At 37.5% G+C, this 27031-nt stretch overlaps 1 protein-coding gene across 1 annotated transcript in view; it reads right to left on the bottom strand.

Moving 5' to 3' along the window:
- Dhc36C (Dynein heavy chain at 36C) overlaps positions 1–27031 on the bottom strand; it is a 592122-nt gene that overhangs the window by 478284 nt on the left and 86807 nt on the right. Inside the window, exons 13-14 of the mRNA XM_090380456.1 lie at positions 7939–8169; positions 4893–5105 (exon numbers count right to left, since the gene is read on the bottom strand). Coding sequence (XP_090236582.1) covers positions 4893–5105; positions 7939–8169 — 444 coding nt within the window. The remainder of the gene's footprint in view (positions 1–4892; positions 5106–7938; positions 8170–27031) is intronic.

The raw sequence follows: 27031 nt of genomic DNA on the forward strand, positions 1-27031 counted from the left end.
GGAATCGGGTATGGGACATGATATTGCCATGGGGGATGTCTTTGTGTGTGTGTGTGTGTGTGCGCGCAATGTAAGGAGTGTAAGGAAATCAGGCGACAACTCAGCGTTGTTATGGGCCTATATGAGAGCTTGAAGGACAGGGTGGATACACTCGAAGGATATAAATTGAGAGGCCCATCAAGCTCTCAGCTGCCCACATCAATGCCAGAGCTTGCACTTGGTCATCATGCAACACAGCAGCAACCCCCCCCCCCCAGAAGGCAGAATGCGCTGGTCCCACAGGAACTAGTAGTTGTTGGTGACTCTATTGTCAGGGAAACGGGGAACATGCTTTGTAAAAAAGACTGGTGGAACAGGACCAGGGAATGTCTGCCAGGGGCAAAGGTTGATGATGTTGTAGAGCACATATCATCTTTTAAGGGCACAAAAGGTAATATAGTTGTACATGTTGGCACTAATGATATTAAGAGTAGGAGACCGGCGGAATTACTTAACAAGTACACGTCACTGTTGAAAAAAAGCTGTGAAGTAGGGTTGAATTTGAAAGTGTCTGCAATTCTGCCCAGACACGATAGGAGGGAGTATATGATGAGAGCCTTGTTGATCAATTCGGCCCTGGAAAGTTTGTGCAAGGCTCAAGGGGTAGAATTTTTTTCAGCCTGGTCTGTACTTGTTAACAGGAGAGACTGCTTCAACAGAGATGGGATACACTTCAATAGAAAGGGTGCAAGAATATTTGCTGATGCTGTCGAGGCAGTGTTAGGTGGGTCAGAAAACTAGTTTGGGGAGATACAAGGACTAATAGATTAACAGTAGCCTCTGGCAGAGGTGAAAGTGATTCGTGCACTGCTTCTATTTGAAATGAGCAGCAGCCTGCAAAACAAGATGGAGGATATTTCAGAGATTGCTGGGAGTCATCGCGGAACAAGAAAACACATGAGTTGTGTTAGGGCAGCTAAGAATAAAAACAGATACATGTATACTTGCATGTACACCAATGCTAGGAGTTAGGTAAATAAATTTGATGAATTTGAAGTATTGCTCAAAACATCAAAGGCAGATATTGTTGGGATATCAGAGACGGGGTGTCACACAGATATAAGGAATTCAGAACTGGAATTTGGGGAATACAATGTGTATAGAAAGGATAGACAGGACAGGAGTGGAAGAGGGTTATGCTATTAGTTAAGAAACACATAAAATCCAAGGAAGTGAAGCCAGTCGACATCGATGGACAGGGCAGTGTCAAGTCAGTTTGGTGTGACATAAGCATAGGGAAATCAAAATTGAGAGTAGGAGTGTGCTATAGGCCTAATGACTCTGATGGGTATAGTAAGAAACTGTAAGGGTAATAGAGTGGGCCAGTAAATCAGAGAGTCTTATAAATGGGGGATTTTAATTTCCCAGATATTGACTGGAATTTGTGGGTTGGTCACTCGCACACTAGCAAGGCTTTTGTGGATTTATTGGATGGTTGTTTTCTACATCAGCATGTTCGGGAGGCAACTAGAGGGAGCAATACTCTTGATCTGATTATCAGTAGTGATTCTTCATGCATTAAGGATCTGCAGATAAAGGAACCACTAGGTGGTAGTGATCACAGTGTGCTGAAGTGGGATTTACTCAAGGAGGTAACTACCATCAGAGGTAAAGGGAAGGGTTTTTGCTTTCGTAAAGGCAACTATGATGGTCTGACACAGTATTTCAATTCTATACAGTGGAACAAACTGATGATGTTACAAAACAGCAAATTTAAAATGGGAAACATTCAAAGAACTAATCTTGGACACTACCAGGCTTTACATACCAACTAAGAAATATTGTTCAAGGTTCAGGCCTAAATGGATGTCAGATGAACTAATGAGACAATGAGCCATATGGCAGAGAAGAAAAATTCATGGGATAGAAACAAACATAATGGGTGACATGGAAGCCTATCATAGATATAAGTTGGTCTGTAAACAAGTCACAAAGGAGATTAGGCAGGCAAAGGCAGACTACGAAAAATCCTTGGCAAAGGATGCAAAGAAAAACAGAAAAGAGTTCTTTACCTATTTAAACTCAAGAAGGAAAGGGATGAATCAGATTGGTCCACTGGATATTGATGGTTCAAAAGTTGAGGATCCTGCTCAGGTGGCTAACAAACTAAACGACTATTTTGCATCTACATTCACACATGAGGAGTTATTCAGGAAGGGGAAAGTCGTAGGTGAAGTAAACACTGGCAGTGAGCTAGATGATTTTGTAATAACTGAGAGGAAAGTGGAGGAGAAATTGTTGAGGATAAACATAAAAAAGGCACCCAGGGTGGATGGGATCTATCCAGTTATATTAAAGAAGGCAGCAAAGGAAGTAACCAAACCCCTAGCCATAATTATGAGAGCTTCTTTGGACTCAGGAGAGGTACCCATAGACTGGAGATGTGCAAATGTAACCCCAATTCACAAAGATGGATCAAAGGCTGACAGAAGTAATTATAGACCTGTTAGTTTAACTTCTGTTCCAGGAAAATTAATGGAGGCACTGGTGAAAGGAGCACTGCAGGATCATCTAGACAAGAATTCAGTTATAGCTCAGACACAGCATGGTTTTGTTAAGGGAAGGTCTTGCCTGACCAATTTGATTGGATACTATGATGTAGTCCCAAAAGAACTGGATGTAGGGAATAACTTTGATATTATATATTTGTATCTTAGAAAGGCTTTTGATACTGTTGCACATGGAAGATTGCTGCACAAATTGGAGCAGTATGGCATTGGAGGCAAATTGCTGCTATGGATAAAGGGATGGTTTAGTAGCAGAAGACAGAGAGTGGTAATCAATGGACACTGCTCAACGTGGACTAATGTAATTAGTGGAGTTCCTCAGGGTTTAGTGTTGGGTCCATTGTTGTTTTCTGTATTTATAAATGATATTGGTGATGGTATATCAAGATTAATGTCCAAGTTTGCAGACAATACAAAGGTTGGCAGGGTTGTTAAGGACACTACTGATGCTATGCTGCTGCAACAGGATCTAGAAAGGTTGAGCAGATGGGCTGAGAGGTGGCAAATGAAGTTGTTGTTATTTTGGTTTTTAGGAGCATTAGCAACTAAGGCCATATTGCTCCGGGATATGCGGTGGTCATTTCCTGACCTTTCCGCATCCTCCATATTTGGTGGTGACGGGCTCGAACCCCGGTCTAATCAAGAAGCATGTGCTACGCACTGCTGCTCCTTCCCACCTGGCTACGGAGGCGCCTGCAAACGAAGTTTAACATTCACGAATGTAAAGTACTACATATGGGAAACAGTAACCCCAGAGCAACGTATGAACTCTGCGGTACTACACTGACAGTGGTAGAGACTGAAAAGGACCTGGGGGTAATTGTGCAGGCAGATATGAAGTTCTCTGAGCAGTGCAGACGAGCTGCAAGAGTAGCTCATGGTGTCTTATCAATGATATACAGGAATTTTTCTAGCAGGGATAGGGATGTGATTATTCCCTTGTATAAGGCAATGCTCAGGCCACACCTTGAGTACTGTATACAGGTCTGGAGGTCTCATTTCAAGAAGGATGTAGAGCTTCTGGAACAGGGACAGAGAAGGGCAACAAGATTGGTGAATGGAACAAAGGATTGCTCTTATGAAGAAAGGCTTAAGTTTTGTAAATTACAGAGTCTGGAGACTAGGCATCGGCGAGGTGATCTGATAGAGGTGTATAAGGCCTTGAATGGTTGGAGTATGCTCAATGCCGATGGGATTCTACCTCTTGCTCAGAATAATCACCTGAGAGGGAATAAATTCAAATTGAGGAAAGACAGATGTAGCATAGATGTGCGGAAATTTGCCTTTAGCCAGCGGGTGGTTGGTTGGTGGAACAGACTTCCATCACTTGTTGTTGAAGTTGATAGCCTAAACAAATTTAAGGCTCAGCTGGACAGGTATTTCGAACGAACGGAGGGGTGAAATGGGAGTGGTGTTTTTTTTTTTTGGCTGATGCTGAATAAGCTTGCTTTCTTGTATCATATGCCTCTACTAATGCTAATGCTAATTTATTATTAGGGTATCTCGTAACTAGAACATTTGCAACATTAGTGGTCAAATTCGTTATTCAGTCACTCGTGTTCTAGAAGAAGGAAGAATATACAGTCAAAAAACTGGTCTCAAAACAAACCTTTCTTACACAGAGACAACAAGTCTCAGACAGAATACACTGACTGAAGGTATGTTTTGCCAATTCCAGAAAAATATCATGTAAGACTATGGAGTCGTGCATGTGCTTGAGTAATATTCTATTATTCTGCAATTTATTAAATACAATCTTATGGTAAGAAGCTCTTTTTGGTTTCATGATTTTACCTGAGAGCTTAAAATGAAATGTGATCCTCAGTTTTATGTTTTCTCAATTGCCTTTATGCCTTTTCTTTCAACTGGAAGTTAATTTTCCTGATCTAGATAAAATAAATTCTTGATCTAGATGAAAAATTCAGATATACCTATCAATGCAAATTTTTTAAGTTCATATGAAAACAAATTTCTCGATCTAAGTCATCCTCAATTAAACATGCTCTGCATATATATGCATTTAAGCTGCTAGATTATAACGAAAATTTTAATAAATTTTAAAGAGCATATGTTTTTATTTTAATAACTATGAAAATGGCTATTAAAGAAGGCTACCTATTACACTATGCTTAAAATTTACTACAATAAATTTCTTTTAAAATTAGTCAGCTACTGAAAGTTGTGCAGCTGCCCTACAATAAAGCAATTAAATTCTTTATCATATTATAAATATATAATTACATGAATTGCACAAATGAACAAGATCCCATTTGACAGATATAGTTAAGTTACTTGGCAATATATTCCTATACTACCTTGTATATTTGCTTTACACAAATTATTTACCTTAAGATTTCCAGCAGCTGTAAGCACAGATTTCACGGCTCGCATACCATAATCATAATGGCTTTGAGAAGATAGCTGCTCAGAACACAGCCTATATGTAGCAACAATTTTCACAGCTAGTGGCCTCGCATTCACAAACCCACAAGAATAAAGAACTATTTCTGCAATAAGAGCATAGTCAGGAACCATCATGGCAACCGGCCGAAACAGAGCCTATAGTAAACAAAATTAAATTCAAAATGAAATTTTATATTTTAATCATCAGAAATGATGATCAGTAATTAAGGTTTTTTTTTTTTTGTTTTTTTTCATAAAGCAAGCTAATTTATCAGCTGATTTTATAAAACCAGCTTGACATGGCAATAAAGGAGATAACTTTACACTATGATTCAAGCATCCCATGTTTAGCTTAAAAAAAATTACAGAAATTTTTAAAGAAAAGACTACGTTTTTTCTTTATTCCTTTTTTGGTGTTTAAGAATACTTTCTTTTTGGTAGCTAAGTTAAAGCTAGTTTAGCATTAATATTAGTAGAGGCATGTGATGCAAGAAAGAAAGCTTATACAGCATCAGCCAAAAAAAAAAAAAACCCTTCCCATTTCACCCATCCATTCATTCCAAATGTTTGTCTAGTTCTGCCTTGAATTTATGTAAGCTATCAACTTCCACAACAACGGATGGAAGTTTTTTCCAACAATCAACTACCCACTGGCTAAAGGCAAATTTCTGCACATCTATTCAACAACTGTCTTTCCTCAATTTCAGTTTATGTCCCGTAGGGTTTATAATCTGAGCAAGAGGAAGAATCCCATCAGCATTGAGCCTGCTCAATCCATTCAAGGCCTTATACACTTCAATCAGATCGCCTCGCAGGTGCCTATTCTCCAGACGCTACAATGTGCAGAACTTAAGCCTTTCTTCATAACAGCACCCCTTTGTTCCCCTCACTAGTTATTAGTTTTAATGTGATCATAGTGTTTGAAGCTAGTTATTAATTTTAATGTGATAAGTTTCTTTAAGCGTTAGAATTTATTAACTCACTAAGTGAATGAGAATATTTCAAATATTCACCTAGTGCTCATTTTAAAATGCGCTGTTTGAATTAATATTTTGTGTGTGACACATGTCCTATAACACTGTATATTTATTGTATATTCTAATGTAATATCTACATATCATAATAACAATTTATAAGGGTTATAAGCCTCTGAGAGGGGTTAGTAGAATGAATGAAGAAAGAATTTTCACTGTTATAAAGAATTCCAAAAAGGGGAAGAGATTTAGACTAAATTGAAGAAGTTTTCTTTTATTTGTTGATTGCTGGAACAGGATGCGTTCTCAGGTAGTTGAGGCTGACAGCTTGAATAAATTCAAAGGTCAACTGGATAGTTATCTATGTGAGGAGGGAAGCACATAATTTGTATTTTCTTATTTACTTATATTTTTTTTGGCCAGTGCAGCAAAAGCCTGTGGCTTCCTCGCCCTACATGGCAAATGCTATTACTATTACTAATTACATTCACATTCATGAATGAGACATAGTATATGTGGAACACAACCACTGGTTTCCTGAAAAATTCAACACTCTTGTGCAAGCCTAGAAAATCAATAAATCATAGGGCTCATGCAGTCCATATTGAGGAAATTCCAAAGAACTACGGAAATTTTAATATATATTAAGCACTACATCATTATAAATGGCAATGGTAAATTAGAATTAAATTTACCATTGCAGGTAATTAATTTACTTACAGGCCATGGCCATATTCAACAGAGAAATCAGCAACAATCAAATGCTGAATTCACAAGCTACATCAGTTTATCTGACATCCATTTAGGTCTAATCCTTGAACAGTACCTCTTAGGTGATATAAAAAGACTAATAGTTTCTATGATTACTTCTCTGAATGCTTCCCATTTAGAATTTGCCATTAGTAGCATCACCAGTTGGTCCCACTACACAGAATTTACAAACTGTCTGAGACCACTGTAATCACCTTTACAAAAGCAAAAGCTCTTTCCTTTACTCTTGACCTTGGTTAGGTCTTTTAAGTAAATCCCACTTCGATACACTATGATCACTGCCACTAATGGTTCTTTTATTCGCAGATTCTTAATGCATGAATAATCACTGCTGATAATCAGATCAAGAGTACTGCTTTCTCTTGTTGCCTCTTTAACATGCTGCAGCATAAAACAGTCATACAATAAATCGAGAGAAGTTGCACTATTGCATGATTGAACAACCCACAAGTTTCAGTCAATATCTGGGAAATTGAAATCCTATTATGAGACATTCTGATTTGTTGGTCCACTTCATTTGTATGTATAGCTGTTCGACTTACACATCACAGTCAATTGGCCTATAATATACGCCTACTCTCATTTTTAATTTCCGGTTGCTTAGGTAAAACCAAATAACTCAACACTGCACTGGCCACTCACATCAACTGGGTATACTGCCTTTGATTCTAACTGCTTCTTTACTAAGACATAACTTAATACCCTCTCTCACTGCTGTCCTTTATGAACACACTCATCTCTTTACTGTACTCATCATATTCCTTATGTCCGAATGGCACCAAGTTTCCAATATAAGCTACAATATTTACATTTCATAACTTAACCAGTTCTTAAAATAGTCCTAGCATTCATGTACAAGCAACAATATATGTGCACCTGTTTTTGATCTTAGTAACACTAACACCGCCTATATATTTCCTTGTCCCATGAGATCCCTATGACTGTTGCACTACTGTTAATCCTTTGAGCTATTGTCAATGACCATTGCCATAATTCTAATACAGTAAAAGGTCAGCCAATATGCTGTCAATTTCTTTGAATGTATGTGAATGATTTCTCCTTGAATGAACATATTTTTCTATAATTACAAGAGTCCCATACTTCTGGTAGGATAATACCTACATTTATTGTGGTATTATCCATAACCTACATTTATTGTGGAAATGTTTCTTTGTATAAACAAAATATTCATATGAAAATAACGTAACTTTATTTTTACTATATGCAGTAACAGATCATTTTACCTTAAGATTATCTGGCAATTCTGAGCGACCGGCATAACCTGGATTCATTGTAATAAACACAGAGCAAGTAGGATCCAATTTAATTTCAGTACCTTCAAAGAGCAACGTTTTTGCCCCAGCATTGATACCGCGTTGAATAGTTAGGATTTGTTGTGCAACTACAGAAAGCACCTCCAAGTCAATACGGTTAAATTCATCAAAGCAAGACCAAGCACCACAGGATGCTAAACCCTAAAATTGTAATAAAATGCAAATTAAGTCATTCAAAGATTAAATATTTCATTTCAATTTATTAAGTACTTATTGAACTCTAACTGGCTAAATTAAATAGTAAAAGTAATTTTTAAGAAAACATATGGGAGGTGTGAGGTCAAAAAGTTCAGGGACTGAACTAATATTTGGGAAATGATGAAGCTCACTAGCTATTCATATGGATCTCCTTGACAATGTATACACTGATTCCAATGCCTCTACAACTTCTGAAAAGATTCCTGATAGAGAGGTTTCTTTTGGTATTCTTAATAGTTCTTGTGTTTCATTCTGAACCATCTCCTCCGGCATTGCAAATATGTGACCTTTCAAAGGGCTTTAAGCTTGGGAGGGTGGAAGAGACAGGATGCTAAATATAGTAAGTATAGCAGATTGAGGAACACAGTAATCAAGTGCCTTGCATGATATTCTTCAATAGAAAAGCATTAGTATTAGTAGAGGCATACGATGCAAGAAATAAAGCTTATGCAGCCTCAGCCAAAAAAAAACAAAACACCTCCCATTTCACCCCTCCATTTGTTCTAAATGCCTGTCCAGCTTGGCCTGAAATTTATTTAGGCTATTAGCTTCCACAACAAAAGATGGAAGCCTGTTCCACCAATAAACTACTCACTGACTAAAGGCAAATTTCCATAAATCTATTCTACAACTATCTTTCCTCACTTTGAAACTGTGCCCCCTCGGGTTCTTAGTCTGAGCAAGAGGAAGAATCCCATCAGCATTCAGCTTCCTCAACCAATTCAAGGCCTTATACACCTCAATCAGATCACCTCACAGGTGCCTACTCTCCAGGAGCTGCAATTTGCAGAACTTCAAGCCTTTCTTGGTAAGAGCACCCCTTTGTTCCCCTCACCAATCTTGTTTCCCTTCTTTGTACTTGTTCTAGCAACTCTATATCCTTCCTAAAATGAGGACTCCAGACCATTGCCTTTTATAACGGGATAATCACCTCCCTGTCCCTGCTAGCAAAATTCCTATATATCATTGACAATACTTCATGACCTACCCTGGCAGCCCGTCTGCACTGCTCAGCAAACTTCATATTTGACTGCACAATTACCCCCAGGTCTTTTTCGCTTTCCACTTCCCTAAGTGTAGTACCACACAGTTGGTGCATTGCTCTTCAGTTACTGCTACCCATATGCAGTATTTTGCATTTGTCAATGTTGAACTTCAGTTGCCACTTCTCAGCCCATTTTCCCAACTTATCTAGATCCAGTTGGGGTAGCATACTGTTTTTATTGTCATTAACAATCCTGCCAACCTTTGTATCATCTGAAAACTTGGACATTAAATCTGATATACCGTCATCAATATCATTGATAAATATACAAAACAACAATGGGCACAACAACGAACCCTAGAGAATTCCACTAGGAACATTTGTCCACGAAGAGCAGTGTCTGTTGATTACCACTCTCTGTCATCTCCCACTCAACCATCCCTTTATCCATTGTAGCAACTAACCCTTAATGCCATACCTCTCCAATTTGTACAGCAGTCTTCCATGTGCAATAGTATCAAAAGCTTTCCTGAAATCCTAGTATATGCTATCAAATTCAGTTCCTTTGTGACCACATCATAGTGTCCAATCATATTGGTCAGACAAGACCTCCCTTTAACAAACCCATGCTGTGTCTTAACTATTACTGCAGTCTTGTCTAGATGATCCTGCAATGCTTCTTTAACCAGTGATTCCATTATTTTCCCCGGAACACAAGTAAAACTAACAGGTCTGTAGTTATTTGTGTCACCTTTTGAACCCCCTTTGTGAATTGGGGATACAATTTCACACCTCCTTGGACCTCCCCTGAGTCCAAGGAAGCTCTCATAATTATGGCTAAGGGTTTGCTGCCTCCTTTAATATAACTGGATAGATCCCATCCACCCCAGGTGCCTTCCTTATGTTTAACTTCAACAATTTCTCTTCCACTTTGCTCTGCATTATTACAAAATCATTAAGAACCCTGTTACAATTTGATAAACTTCTGGCATTTTCCTTCCTTAGTAACTCCTCATGTGTGAATGTAGATGCAAGATACTCATTCAGTTTGTTTGCCATCTGAGCAGGATCATCAACAGTCAAACCATCGTTATCAAGTGGACCAATCTGATTCATCCCTTTCCTTCTAGAGTTTACGTAAGTAAAGAACTCTTTGCTATTTTTCTTTGTATCCTTTGCCAAAGAATTCTCGTAATCTGCCTTTGCCTGCCTGCCTAACCTCCTTTGTGACTTGATTACAGACTAGTTTATACCTGCCATAGGCTTCTGTGTCACCTGATACTTTATATGCATCCCATACATTCTTCTTCTCTACCACAAGAAATTAATTCATCTGACATCCATTTAGGCCTAAACCTTGAATAATATTTCTTAGTTGGAATGAAAGGCCTAGTAGCGTCCATTAAGTTCGTGAAGGCTTCCCATTTAGAATTCAACGTTGGTAACATCGTCAGTTGATCCCACTGTACAGAATTTAAAAACTGTCTGATACCTCTGTAGTCACCTTTTCGAAAGCAATAGCCCTTCCCTTTAGCCTTGATGGTAGTTACAACTTTAAGTAATTCCCACATCAGTACATTGTGATCACTGTCACCCAGTGGTTACTTTATCTGCAAATTCTTAATGCATGAATAATCACTGCTGATAATCAGATCAAGAGTATTACTCCCTCTGGTTGCCTCTCATATACATGGTGCTGTAGAAAACAGTCGCCCAATAAATCCACAAAAGTCTTGCTAGTGTGCGAGTGACCAATCCACAAGTTCCAGTCAATATCTGGAAAGTTAAAATCTCCCATTATAAGACATTCTGATTTACTGGCCCACTCTATTTCTCTGCACAATTGCTCATTATACTCATCAGATTCATTAGGCCGATAACACACACCTACTCTAATTTTTCCTTTCCCAGTGCTTATTTCACACCAAACAAACTCAACACTACATTGTCCACCAACATCAATTGGATGCACTTCCTTAGATTTTATGTTTCTTAATTAACAGCATAACCCCTCCCCTCTTCCTGTCCTGTCCATCCTTCCTGTAAGGCTAAGTGTATTGTTAGAATGCAATGTATTAATTCCCTAAAGACCACTTTACCAGCTATTTTCTCTGAACAGTCTCGTGCAATCAACATAGACCTATTTTGTATTATTCCTGGCTCACTCTTTGAACAGGCAGGCAAAATTCATATTGAACAATGCTCTATGAGTCAAAAAAAAATATGATAAGCATGATCCACACGTTAAATCAAGAATTGTCTGTTTTTTTTGGCTGGAGAGGACAGAATCTTCCACTGAGAGAACTGGGTCCCTTTGTTTCCAGGTCATAGGCATAATCCTACAACTTATCACCATTTGCAATGATAGAAGAAACAAAAAGTGTAGACCAGAAGCAGCATATTGATGTAGATCATGACATGTGAGAGGATGAAAGGCACAAACTTGGCTGAAATGCACTGCATTCCCAAATCTTGTGTTAAAACTGATTGGCACATTCCATAAGAAATACCAATTTCACTAGCGACTTCATGGATAGTTAAATGTCAATCGCTTGTAATCAGATCACAAACATGAGTGATTAAATCATTGTTTTGTGAATATGAAGGGCAATCAGGGTGCAGCTCAGCTTTAACAAATGGACAAGCAGCCCTCTTTAAACTTTGCAAATCATTGGTTTTTGAACAACAAATAGCATCTTCTCTGAAAGTTGTTTTTCACATTTCAGAGGCTTTGTTTTCACCTTTTGCTAATTTGAAACAAAATTTGATGCAAACTCAGCAAAATCGTTCATTTTAAAATATGACAAAACACATAAAATACCTTCTATGCAACATATAAATTAATTCAGAACTGATGGCAGATAAATTTGCGATTCATCTATTGCTTTCTAGCAGCAAATTTTCACAGAATGTTGCAGCCCATTGCAACATTCCATAATGCTGCAATTCCAAGATATAAAGTCAGTCTGCAAACTTTTTGATTGCACCTTATACAGCCACTCCCTGACTTATGTTAATGGTTGCATTCCATGGAACTCTACGTAAGTCAGAATTTCCCTAAATGCTTATGCAGCACTCGCAAATTTGATTGAAGCAAATTTGACTGAATTTGATTGAAGCAAAAAAGAAATGTTCGACGAACATGTAAATAGAATTATTTATTCTATTTTTTTATCTCATGTGTAGGAAAAATTACAAAAGTGTACAAAATTACAAAATTATAAAATTACAAAAAGAGAGAGGAGACAGGAATAACATCAGCAAGTTTTACCTTTCGGGCATCGTTGCCAGAATTAACTCTCCAGCTGATAAGCATGCCACTGTGGAAGTTGAGGGCTGTGGAGATTTAGAAGGAGTTTTTCATAACACATCACAAAATTTCTCTGCAGCTGCAGAATCGGCACTTGCAACTTCACCACATACTTTAATGTTTTGGAAACCAACACGATGTGTGAACATATTGAACCCCCCCCCCCTTGCTTGCCACAGACTTGGCTTGGGGTTCTCCGTACTTATCCTTATTATCTTCATAAATACTTCTTGCTTTTGCTTGAATGGCCATTGGACTCAGGGGCACTTGCTTCTGAATCTGATTTTCCATTCATATTTTTAATAGCTTTTCCAGCTTCAATATAGCACCTGAATGCTGTTTAGTGATCACTTTTTATCTTAAATGCGTTGATCCTTTAACATGTTCTTTTATACCTGCACTGTCCCATAAAATAGCATTCACTGTTGAGGGAGAGAAACGTAATTTCCATGAATAGATGACAAACTTTGTCCTGCCTTCGTACTTCATCATTTTCACCTTCATTTTTAAATCAATTTTGTTTCATTTCCTAGCACTGCCACCACTTGCACTTTCCTTTAGTCGCTTTTGCTTTGTCATTGTAATAAGTAAATAGGAATGAAGAGAAGATTCTGAAAATTTATTTATGTTTTTTATATGATTGAAGATTTCAGTGAAGGGGAACTCATTTCACCACAATACAGTAACGTAAAAACCCACAGAATTCCAGTTATCGGGGTTATCACAAATGTAATAAGATCAAGTTTACAACCTGTTTATAATTGCACTAACAAAAAAGCCCAATAAACTGGAACGTGCAAATTTTTTTTTATTGTTTTATGGTAGTGACCTCCAGAAATGTGTTTTAGAAAAACATCACAAAGGCATTCAAAATTGTTTCTTATAACGGAACATATGATAACGATGAAAGTGTAGTGCAATTTTCATTATAAAAATGACATTTTAGAAAAATAAATAATTAATAGCTTAGTTATATAGCGAAAATTTCAACTTCCTAGGTCTTTGAACAAATCACCAAAATAACAATGTGTTCGCATTACGATATTTTCACGATACCTCCATTTATTCCTACGGGATGCAAAATACGTTTCCAGGATTTTTTTAAGTTTGCACAGGCTGGCAAAAACTTACATAAAGTCAAATTTCCATAAGTCAAGTATTACATAAGCTGGGGAGTGCCTGTATGCTGCTAAATTTGGAATGAGAATCTTATTTATTTAATTACCATTTTTTTGAGGTGAGCTCTATGATGAATGAGGATTGTGATTTTTTGATTTCATTATTCTCTTCTCTTCTTTTTTTTTTTAAGAGAGAGTAGAATTATTAATATTCATGGCTGCAAAACTGAATTTGGAATACTACATAAGAAGCCACATCTATAGACCAGTTCTGTTATAATTATAATTATTGTTATGTTATTATTTGGTTTTTAGGCGCATTAGCAACTTAGGCCATATTGCTCCGGGGATATGCCGTGGTCATCCCTGACCTTTCTGCATCCTCCGTATTTGGTGGTCACAGGCTCGAACCCTGGTATAATCAAGAAGCGTGTGCTACGCACTGCTGCTCCTGCCTACCTGGCTATGGAGACGCCAGTTCTGTTATAAAAGAGTACCTTTAGTGAGCACTCTATAAGCCTAAATTTTAAAATGCCATATAAATTATATTTCAATTACTATACCAGAGGTTCCCAAAGTTACATGTTGCATCCCTTTAAAATATTTCACAAATTTCAAGGGGGCCCCCTATGTTCTTAAGAAGTGCAAATAAACAGATTGGACATAATTTAGCTATTAGTATACAGTTTTATAAATTAATATATACTTCAATATATTTAATCTCAATGACTGATATAAAATGTGCTTTGTATCTGGTTTACTGGGATGGTCTGTCCATGTTTTGTTAAAAAAAAGTGTGTCAACAAAACAACAAGCACCCCCATCAAAAACCATATGTGCCTCTAAATGGTGCATACTACAAACTTTGGGAACCTCTATACCAGCATTTCCCAAACTTTTTTAGTCACAGAACACGTTTCATCTCACAATATATTTATGGAACACTTACGAAACACATGTTTAGCTGGAGCCAAAGAACTATTTGCTAATATTTTATTACACATGACACACTGAGCATCAGGAGCATCTTTATTTCCAAAACATGTAAAGGCGAAATTCAAATAACTTTTATCGTACTTTTGTTTTGGTCTTTTATTAGGTGGTTCCTGTTTTTTCACTTCGGATTTTTGGGGAACAAAAGGCTGCAATTGTTCATCCTCACTTTGAAGTGTGACAATGTTGTGTTCGTTTTCATCGACCACAGTTGCAATTCTAGAAGTACTTGCGTCTCGTTTTAAAGTTCCTTTTTTCAATCACAAATCCATGGTCATTATTTTAATATTAATATTTCGAAACACTGATAATTAACAAAAAAAAATTTATCGAAGGAAGTGAGTTTAGTTATGTTCGCTTCTTAGTTACATTAGCTTCTCCCTCTCCTTCAACCTGTGTACTCCAGGCTAAATTGAATACGAATGGCATATTAGATCACTACATTGCTACTTTTTCATATATGTCATTACCTTTACACAAACATTTCTATGCAAAAGCTCACCAAAATAAAGTGTTCCGTGGTCTATTTGATTATTAGTCTATGCCAGTATATTAATAACCAAAAAAAAAAGATAATGTTAAAAATTATAATGATACAAAAGTGGTGTACACCACAAATACGCAAAATTTATTTGTTTTATTTTTTTAATTATTAATTACGATTTTTCACAGAACACTTGTTCACATCTCGTGGAACGCAGGTGGGGAAACACTGCTCTATACTATGCCATTGTACAGCATAGCTATTAACTTTCTTAGTGGATAAACCACAGATCACTGTTTCATGAAACTGCACATTAAATATAAACTTTTCTTGCAAAATTACAAATGCTACAAAAGACAGCAGCTGTGTCGTGTTATTTTTATTTATCTTTTTTTTTTGCCTTTCAGTAATTCTGAAAAATTATTATTTCACTAAGAATTCACTCCAGCCTTCAATAACCAATGATCATTCACTCCAGCCTTCAATAACCAATGATCATTGTATTCATGAGAAAGGCTTATAAGTTACACTTTCAAATGGATGATGACAGGACAGGGATAAAATAAATAAGTAAAAAAATCAGAAATAGTTTAATATGAACTCTTCCTCAGTTAACAGTTTTCTCCCCAAACTTACTTAAAGATGAATTTAATTCATCTTTAAGTAAGTTTGGGGAGAAAACTCAAGGTTAGACCTAAATGGATGTTAGATGAACTGATCGGACTAATGGCAAAGAATAAAAAACATGTGGGATGAGATTATAAATTATCAGGGAAGCTAGAAATAAGTATAAGCTGGTCTATAATTGAGTTACTAAAGGGATTAGGTAAGCAAAGGCAGATTACAAGAAGTCTTGAGCCAACAATGTAAGGAGAGTAGCAAAGAATTCTTACTTATGTTAACACTAGAAGGAGAGGGATGAATTACATTGGCCCAGATATGAATGACATAACCATTAATGATCCTATTTAGGATGCTTACAAACTGAATCAATATTCTGCATCCATATTTGTACATCAATTTTTTTTAGGGATGCAGACACTAGAAGCATATGCAATTCTGACTGGAAACAAAATGATGTAATCAAAAAAGAACTGGATGCAAAAAATAATTATGAAATCATATAATTAGATTCTTTTGATAGTGTCCCACATGAAAGACTATTGTACAAATCGAAGCAGTAGAGCACTAGGGACAGATGCTCAGTGCTGAGCATCTTACTGTTTACAGTATTCATTAACATGTGATGGTACCAAACTCAAGGTGATGGAGAGCAAAAACAACCCAGGGTTAACTGTACAGTTGGATATGAAGTTCTCTGAACAGCATAGAATGGCTAATAGGAAAGCTCATAGAATTCTGTCAATGATATACAGGAATTTTGCCAGAAAAGACAAGGAAGTGATTTCTCTGTTGTATAAGGAATTGGTTCTGTTGTATAAGGGAAATGGTATAAGGAGACAACTAGTCCCACAGGAACTAGTTGTTATCAGTGGCTCTATTGTCAGGGAAACAGGGAATATATTGTGCAAAAAGGATAGGTGGATCAGGACCAGGGTATGTCATCCAGGGGCAAAGGTTGATGACATTCTAGAGCAGATATCATCTTTTAAGGACACAAAAGGGTGATATTGTTGTACACTCTGGCACTAATAATATTAAGACAGGTGGAATAACTTAACAAGTACAGGTCAATGTTGAAAAAAAGCTGGGAGTTACGGTTGAATTTGAAAGTGTCTGCAATTCTGCCTAGACACGATAGGAGGGAGTATATGATGAAAGCTTTGTTGAACAATTCGGCCTGGAGAGATTGTGCAAGGCTCAAGGGGTAGAATTTTTCTCAGCCTGGTCTGCACTTGTTAACAGGAGAGACTTCTTCTATAGGGATGGGATACACTTAAATAGAAAGGGTGCAAGAATATTTGCTGATGCTATCGAGGTCATGTTAGGTGGGCCAGAAAACTGGCAGCTTGTGTGAATATACAGACTAATAGATTAACAGTAGCCACTGGCAGAGGTGAAAGTGATTCTTGCACTGCTTCTATTGGAATGAGCAGCAGCCTGTAAAACAAGGTGTGGGGGATTTCAAGGACTGCTGGGAGTCATTGTAGAACAAGTAAATACATGGGCTGTATTAGGGTAGCTAAGAATAGGAACAGGTGCATGTATACTTATGTGTACATCAATGCTAGGAGTTTGGTAAATAAACTTTATGAATATGAATTGTTGGTCAAAACATTAAAGCCAGATATTGTTGGGAGATCAGAGACGTGGTGTCACACAAATATAAGGAATGCAGAAATGGAATTTGGGGAGTACAATCTGTACAGGATAGTAAGGGAGGAGCGGTTATGCTATTAGTTAAGAAACACATAAAATCCAAGGAAGTACAGCCAGTCAATATCGGTGGACAGAGCACAATCGAGTCAGTTTGGTGTGAAGCACAGGGAAAGCAAAATTGAGAGTAGGACTGTGTTATAGGCCTAATGACTCTGATGAGTAAAATAAACAACTGTACATAGAAATAGAGTTGGCCAGTAAATCAAATTGTCTTATAATGGGGGATTTTAACTTCCCAGATATTCACTGGAATTTGTGGATTGGTCACTCACACACTAGCAAGGCTATTGTGGATTTATTGGATGATTGTGATTATTTTCTATAGCAGCATGTTCGTGAGGCAACTAGAGGAAGTAATACTCTTGATCTGATTATCAGTAGTGATTCATCATGCATTAAGAATCTGCAGAAAAAGGAACCACTAGATGGAAGTGATCACAGTGTGCTGAAGTGGGATTTACTCGAAGGGATAGCTACCATCAGGATTAAAGGGAAGAGTTTTTGTTTTCATAAAGGTGGAGATAGTTTTTAAATTCTATATGGTAGGCCAACTGATGATGTTACCAACAGCAAATTCAAAATGGGAAGCATTCAAAGAATTAATCTTGGAACCTATTAGGCTTTTCACACCAACTAAGAAATATTGTTCAAGGTTTAGGCCAAAATGGATGTTAGATGAACTAATAAGATATGTTCATCATGGGATACATATAAATTCACAGGTGACACAGAAGCCTATAATAGATATAAGCTGGTCTGTAACCACATCAGAAAAGAGGTTAGGCAGGCAAAAGCACATTACGAGACGAGACATCGCTGGAAAAGGATGCAAAAAAAACAGCAGAGTTCTTTACTTGTGTAAACTCTAGAAGGAAGGGGAAGAATCAGATTGGTCCACTTGATATCGATCGTTCAACTGTTGATCGTCCCACTCAGATAGCTAACAAACTAAATGAGTATTTTGCTTCTACATTCACACATGAGGAATGCCAGAGGTGTACTAAACTTTGGCTGTGAGCTAGATGACTTTGTAATAACTGAGAGCAAAGTAGAGGAGAAATTGTTGAAGAAATATAAGAAAGGCACCTAGGGTGGATGGGATCTATCCTAGTATATTAATGGAGGCAGCAAATGAAGTAAGCAAACCCTTAGCCATTATTAGAGCTTCCTTGGACTGATGGGTGGTACCATTGATTTGCAAATGTGATCCCAATTTGCAAAGGAGGATCAAAGGATGACACAAGTAATTAGAGAGCCGTTAGTTTGACTTCTGTTCCGGGGAAATTAATGGAGGCACCGGTTAAAGAAGCACTGCCAATCATCTAGACAAGACTTCAGTTATAGCTCGGACACAGCATGGGTTTGTTAAGGAGAAGTCTTCTCTGACCAATTTGATTGCATACTATGATGTGGTCACAAAGGAACTGGATGCAGGGAATAATTTTGATATCATATATTTGGATCTTAGAAAGGCTTTTGATACTGTTGCACATGGAAGACTGCTGTACAAATTGGAGCAGTGTGGCACTGGAAGCAAATCGCTGCTATGGATAAAGGGATGGTTGATTGGGAGAACACAGAGTGGTAATCAATGGACATTGCTCTTCATGGACTAATGTTATTAGTGAAGTCCCTCAGGGTTCAGAGTTGGGTCCACTGTTGTTTTCTGTATTTATTAATGATATTGATGATGGGATATCAGGCTTAATGTCTAAGTTTGCAGATGATACGAATTTTACAGGATTGTTAATGACAGTATGCTACTGCAACATTACCTAGAAAAGTTGAGCAGATAAGCTGAGAGGTGGCAACTGAAGTTTAACTTTAAACAAATGTAAAGTACTGCATATGGGAAGCAGTAACCCCAGTGTAACATACCAACTGTGTGGTACTACACTGATGGTGGTAGAGAATGAAAAGGACCTGGAGATAACTGTGCTGTCAGATATGAAGTTTTTTGAGCAGTGCAGACTGTCTGCAAGAGTAGCTCATGGTGTCTTGTCAATGATATACAGGAATTTTTTTAGCAATAATAAGGTGATTATTCCCTTGTATAAAGCAATGATCAGGCCACACCTTGAGTACTGTATACAGGTCTGGAGGCCTCATTTTAAGAAGGATGTAGAGCTGCTGGAACAAGTACAGAGAAGCACAACAAGATCAGTCAATGGAACAAAGGGTTGCTCTTACAAAGAAAGGCTTAAGTTTTCCAAATTACAGTGTTTCTAGACTAGGCACTTGCGAGGTGGTCTGATTGAAGTGTATACAGCCTTGAATGGTTTGAACATACTCAACGCTGATGGAATTTTTCATCTTGCTCAGAATAATCGCCTGAGAGGGCATAAATTCAAATTGAGGAAAGATAGTTGTAGGATAGATGTGCAGGAGTTTGCCTTTAGCCAGCTGGTGGTTGATTGCTGGAACAAACTTCCATTTGTCATTATAGAAGTTGATAGCTTAAATAGGTTCAAAGCAGAACTAGACAAACATTTGGAGCAAGTGGATGGGTGAAATGAGAAGGGTTTTTTTTTTTTTTTGGCTGATGTTGTATAAGCTTGCTTTCTTGCATCATATGCCTTTACTAATGCTAACGCTAATAATGTGCACTGCTCTTCGTGGACTAATGTTTAGCAAAGTCCTTCGTTCAGTGCTGAGCATCCTGCTGTTTGCAGTATTCATTAACATGTGATGGTATGACATTCAGGGGGGGGGGCAAAGAACTAAAACAACCTAGGGTTAACTGTACAGTTGGATATGAAGTTCTCTGAGCAGCATAGACTAGCTAATAGGACAGCTTATAGGATACTGTCAATGACATACAGGAATTTTGCCAGCAAAGACAAGAAAGTGATTTTTCTGTTGCATATGGAAATGGTTATGCGACATCATGAGTACTACATACAAGTCTGGATGCCTCCTCATTCTAGGAAGGACACAGATCTCTCGGAATGAGTAGAAAGAAGAGCAACAAAATTAATCAGAGACACAGAAGGATTCACTTAACAAAAAAGGCTTGAGCTCTGTAAATTGCAGCTTTTCAAAACTGAACACCTTTGGGGAGACCAGATCGAAATGTTTAAAGCTTTAAATGGATTCAGTAAACTAAATTCTGATGGCATCTTTGCTCGTTTTTGGGTGATTCACATAACAGGACATAAATTTAAATTAAAAATGGATGGCTGAAAGATATATGTCTGAAGCTTTCATGCAGACATTGTTGATTGTTGGAACAAACTTTCACCTGGTGTTATGGAAGTTGGTAGGTTTTATTTTATAACTGATGCTGTATAAGCTTTCTTCCTTGAATAATCTGCCACTACTGATACTAACGCATGTGAAACCTGTTATAACACGTTACTCAAGGTCCAAAGAATCACATCACGATATAAGCGGGATAATGTTAAAAATTCTAGCCATTTTTCAGCATTCAAACTTCATACATACATATCAATTTCACTCATCTCTTTTTTTGTGCAATAATTGCAATACCACATCTAAGAAAAACTAAGCAAAGAATAATAACAGAAATAATATGAATAATAACATTATGAAAAAAATAAATAACTGAAAAGTGCAGACGGTCTGCAAGAGTAGCTCATGATGTCTTGTCAATGATATACAAGAATTTTTCTAGCAGGGATAAGGAGGTGATTATCCCCTTGTATAAGGGGATAATCACCTCCTTATCCCTGGTCAGAACACACCTTGAGTACTGTATAGAGGTCTGGAGGCCTCATTTTAGGAAGGATGTAGAGCTGCTAAAATGAGTACAGAGAAGGGCAACAAGATTAGTGAATAGAACAAAGGGTTGCTCTTACAAAGAAAGGCTTAAGTTTTGCAAATTACAGTGTCTGGAGACTAAGCACCTGCGAGGTGATCTGATTGAGGTGTATAAGGCCTTGAATGGTTTAAGCAAGCTCAATGCTGATGGGATTCTTCCTCTTGCTCAGATTAATTGCCTGAGGAGACATAAATTCACACTGAGGAAAGACAGTTGTAGAATAGATGTGTGGAAATTTGCCTTTAGTCAGCGGCTGTTTGATTTATGGAACAAACTTCCATCTGTCATTGTAGAAGTGGACAGCTTAAATAAATTCAAGGCAGACAAACATTTGGAGCAAATGGATGGGTGAAATGGGAAGGGTTTTTTTTTTTTTTTTTTTTGGCTGATGCTGTACAAGCTTGCTTTCTTGCATCTATGCCTCTACTAATGGTAATGTGCAATTGTGTTGTTTCAATCTTTTATTGATGCACTGTACAATTAATTAGGTATATATTGTTTTCTGGATGTTTATTATAAATAGTTAAATTATAAATAACTGATTTTTTTCCCTTACCAATTGTTTGGGCCAATGTGTTATGTAAATGGGAGACGTCTTTTTGGAAATTATTCTTGCTTTTGTAAAGAGACTATAAATTGTCCTTGTTTCTGATCCTGTGTTGGGAGGGGCTGGAATGATTTTGGTTGCAGAAATGTATTCTAATTTTATTTTACTTTCACTGTAGTTGTGGGTGGGTATTACTAACTCTTTGCTAGTATTGAATTGTAATGGGCTTAAAATTTAACTTAGCATTTGTCTAGACATGATTTTCTTTGTTTCCTGTTCACCTAATGTTAGAATTCAGGAAATAGAATTGGTTTGTGAATGTCTCCCCCACATATTGTGGGATGGTCTTAAGCTAGAGCCAATGTACATATTGTTGTTATTTTATATGGTTGACTGATATTTGGTGTTAAGTTTAGATTAAGTATCTGTTCACTAGTCTTTCTTAAAACTGCTGTATTTTTTATTCTACGTTACTCATTCTTCTAGGGGATGTCTTTTTCTTCTTCCCCTACTTTCTATCTCTATTTCCCCTCTGATCCCATACTTCTCATTCTATTACCCATATTACTTTTCATAAAATACCTGAATACTTTGTATTTTTTACTTTCTCTTCTCTCTTCTATTTCAGGGGATGTCTACCTCTTCTTCCCCTTATCTTCTATCCAACTTTTCCTTCCCTTCCAATTCCCATACTTCTCATTCTTATATTGACTTCCTTTCCCTAAACACCTTGGGGCTCCCAGGCTTGCCTGATAGTCCCATTAAAAGTTTCAGTTCAAAAGCAGTCCCTGACGCACCTCCTCATGGTCAAGGTTGGGAGTCAGAGGGTAGGGAACTAGATGTCCCCTGTCACCTGGCTGCAAAGTCGCCAGGTGACAGAACTAAACATAACAACACACGTACTTACACACCTACATTTGGAGCAAATGGATGGGTGAAGTGGGAAGGGGTTTTTTTTTATACACTTGCTGGCCTTGGCCTTTTGCCTTTTCAGATGCTACTGCTGAATTGTCAAACTAATAGAGCAAGCTTATCTGCGAAAAGATCTAAACCTCCCAAGGACTTCCTAATTCATTTCACAAATATACGTGGTCTCAATTCTAATCTCAACGATGTCCATTTCCACTTGCAGCCTGCCAAACCCCATGTACTTTTTCTGACAGAATCTCAGTTATCGGTTGATTCAACTACTGCTCATCTCAGATGCCCAAATTATTCGCTGTATGATTCCTTTTGCCTCAAAGGTGGTACTTGTGCATATGTCCGTTCTGATATTCCCTGTCAGAGACTTGGCAATTTGGAATCTCCTCTCTTTGATCTTCTCTGGCTCAAAATCTCTCTACCTCATTGTGTCAAATTCATTTGTTGTCTCTACCATACTCCCAACTCCACTAATCACTTGGAGCTCTTTGACTTCCTCTCTTTGCAACTTGACTTTCTCCAGTCCAACTTTCCTAACAGTGAGGTAATTTTCCTTGGTGATTTTAATGTACACAACTCCAGCTGGCTTCCGTTTTCTAGTCACACCGACCCAGCAGGTCGGGATGCTGAGGCTTTTGCAATTACTAATGACCTAGCACAGATTGTTCATTTACCTACAAGAATACCGGACAATCCTAATCATACAGCCAATACGCTTGATCTTTTTCTCACAAACAACCCTTCTAAGTACACGGTCGAAATGAGAAGTCCTTTACGCACATCAGATCACAACTTGGTGATTGTCTCTTCTCCAATGGAACCTTTATCTCATGGCTATTCCCAACCTCATGTTGTTTGGCATTACAAGAATGCAAAATGGGATGACCTGCGAGACTTCTTTTCCTTGGTCGGATTACTGTTTCAAAACTTCTGATGTCAACGTTTGCTGAGATCGTGTCAGTGAAATTATTCTTGCAGGAATGGAATCCTTTATCCCACACACCACTTTAAAATCTCGTCCTTTATCTAAACCTTCATTTTCCAATAAATGTGCTAAGGCTGTTCAAGAGAAGAATGTTGCATATCATAATTGGCTTGTTTTTAATTCTTCAGTTTCATTTTCTCCCTACACCAAAGCTCGCAACAAATGTAAAGCAGTTATTAATCAGTACAAACTAGAGTTTGAACAGGCTAAGAGTAGAAAACTTGCTTCTTGCCCTAATGGTAGCCGAGCATTCTGGTCTCTTGCCAAAGCTATTGGCCACAACTTTTTCCCATCGCTGCTCCCACCTCTGTCCAAACCAGATGGTTCTGTTGTCACTTCAGCCAAGGATAAAGCTGACCTGCTAGCATCCCATTTTTCTTCCAACTCATGTATTAATGATCTTGGTAAAACACCTCCCACCATTCCCAAAACGCTCCATTCAATGCCTCCTGTGGTCTTCCGTCAAACGTATATCAGAAGGATTTTGACGAATCTAGATGCTAAGAAAGCTCCAGGTCCTGATGGTATTTCTCCACTTGTTCTCAAAACCTGTGCTCCTGAACTTACTTCTATTCTTTGCCGTCTTTTTTCACTTTCTTATTCCAAAGGTGTTTATCCTTCTGCTTGGAAATTTGATCAAATCCAGCCAGTTCCTAAAAAGGGTGACAAATCCCTCCCATCCAGTTATCGTCCCATTGCAATTACTTCTACTCTTTCTAAAGTAATGGAGAAATCAATTAACCGCCAACTCTTAAACAACCTAGAAACCTTCCGTCTGATCAACGATCGCCAGTATGGATTCTGTCAGTGTCGATCCACTGGTGATATTCTGGCTTATGTTACCCATTTATGGACTAATTCAATGGAAAGGTTCAGTGAAACACAAGTAGTTGCTCTCGACATGTCAAAGGCTTTTGATCGTGTTTGGCATAAAGGTCTTCTAAACAAGCTTCCATCTTATGGTTTGCCAACTGTTTTTAGTAATTGGTTATTCAGTTTTCTCTCTGATCGCTCACTGAGGGTGATGGTAGATGGCTCTCTGTCTTCTAACTTCTCCACTAATGCCGGTGTCCCCCAAGGTTCAGTTCTTTCCCCCACTCTTTTCCTCTTGTATATTAGTGACCTTCTTCCATTGACTGGAAATCCTATCCATAGTTTTGCCGATGATAGCACATTGCATTCCCCTTTCCATTTTGAGAAACCTTGTCCTGCTCAATCAGCTTCAACTTCTCGAAAACCTGCTACCAATTCCTTAAATGCCAATCTTCAGGTAATTCTCCAGTGGGGCACAGACAACTTAGTTGATTTCAACCCTTCTAAAACTCAGTCTTGTCTTATATCTCGCAAAAAAGATTCTTCTGCTCCTATGCTTATCTTTGGTGACACTCCGATTTCTAGGCAAATTGATATATCTCTTTTGGGGATTACTCTGACTTCTAATCTCTCTTGGCACAAGCACATTACAAATATTGCTTCCTCTGTATCTAAAAAACTTGGTTTTCTCTTTCGCTCTCGGCGTTACTTTTCTTCCAAACAACTGCTCACTCTGTATAAATCGCAAATCCGCCCTAACATGGAATATTGTTCCCACATCTGGGGTGGTGCCCCCAAAACCTCTCTCAGGCTTCTTGATTCCATTCAGAAGAGGGCAGTTAGGTTAATTAATGATTTATCTCTAACAGAGTCTCTCCACTCGCTTTCTCATAGATGCACTGTTTCTGCTGCATGCCTCTTCTACAGATACTTCCATGGGCACTGTTCTTCTGAATTGGCTTCTATAATTCCTGCTCTCTCTTTCAAAACAGTCCGAAAATGTGCCGCCACCATCCAACATCCATTTACTGTCCAACTTCAAATCCACAGAACCAACTTTTCATCTTCCTCATTTATTCATTCAACTGCCGTTTTCTGGAACAACCTTCCTTCATACGTATTTCCTGAAAATTACAATCTACAGAAGTTCAAGTCCAATGTCAACAAATATCTTCTTTTGTCTTCTCAACCGCCAACCCAAACAAAGTACTAAGTACTATAGGTTCTAATACCTCTCGTGTTTGGGGTTCATATAAAAAAAATAATAATAAATATATATATATATATATATATATATATATATATATATAGGGGAAACCCTGGAGACCGCAATTAAAACAAACACACCGGGCGCCTCCGTAGCCAGGTGGGAAGGAGCAGTAGTGCGTATCACATGCTTCTTGATTAGACCGGGGTTCGAGCCCGTCACCACCACATACGGAAGATGCGGAAAGGTCAGGGAATAACCACCGCATATCCCGGAGCAATATGGCCTTAGTTGCTAATGCTCCTAAAAACCAAAACAACAACAACAACAAACACACCTTGACTGTACAATAAAGTATTTAAAAACCAATATTCATGTTGTTAAATATACATAACCATGCCTTTTGTCACAAAAACAAATGAATACTCACAAAAACTTCTTTTCCACATGGTTGTATTGACTGTTACATTCATGTTTTGAATTTAACAAATGATTAAAAATTCAGGAGAAAAAGGAAAACATAATGCAATCCGTGTTCTTTCAACTACTAAGTAGACATTAGTGAATAAACTTTTGCACATTTTAGTTGTTACTTTCAAGTCTTTCAAATTTAAAAAACTGTATCAACGACTGACTGTTTAATTTTTAACAATTTCAATATGGCATTTTAACTGTAAAATCAGAAGGGAGTCTACCTTTTCTGATTCCGGAATTTAAGTCCAGTTTGCAAACTAATGAGTGCCTCCACGATACAAGTCAACAAATAAAGTTACAAGTTGTTTATTATTGTTCTTATGGAAATTAAAGGATAAATAATGCATATTGCGGATTTGCATTAAACTGAAAATATTGGCACATGTTCACAATGAATCCAAAATGTTGATCGTCAGTGATTAAAAACATGTTTCAACTTACGAAAAATGGAAAGCATGCTTGAATTGTGTTATAAGTAGACTCGCGTTGTTATGGGTTTCAGCTGTACTAAGGTCCTCAACACATGAGAACATTAATTTTTTTTTATATATTTTATTATAAAAATTATTTTAAGAATAATTATTTTTTTAAAAAATTATTTAAATAAAACTTACATAAACCAGTACTAGTCTTTTCACCAGCTAAATGAGCATTAGCAAGACTGAATGTTCTCAGGATGGTAAGTGTGAATCAGACAGATTCATCTGGAAACTTAACCAGAATTTAGTACAAATTAATTTATGTAAAATCTGTTTGTAAACATAATGAGGATCATTGTCTTTTAAGAGCATGAGTCATTCCTTGTTTACAATGATTATGTGACTAATTTTTTTAAAAACTAGTTGCA

The sequence above is a fragment of the Mastigoproctus giganteus genome, chromosome 8 (assembly GCF_048544385.1).
Source record: "Mastigoproctus giganteus isolate SK-2022 chromosome 8, ASM4854438v1, whole genome shotgun sequence".
NCBI classification, from domain to species: domain Eukaryota; kingdom Metazoa; phylum Arthropoda; class Arachnida; order Uropygi; family Thelyphonidae; genus Mastigoproctus; species Mastigoproctus giganteus.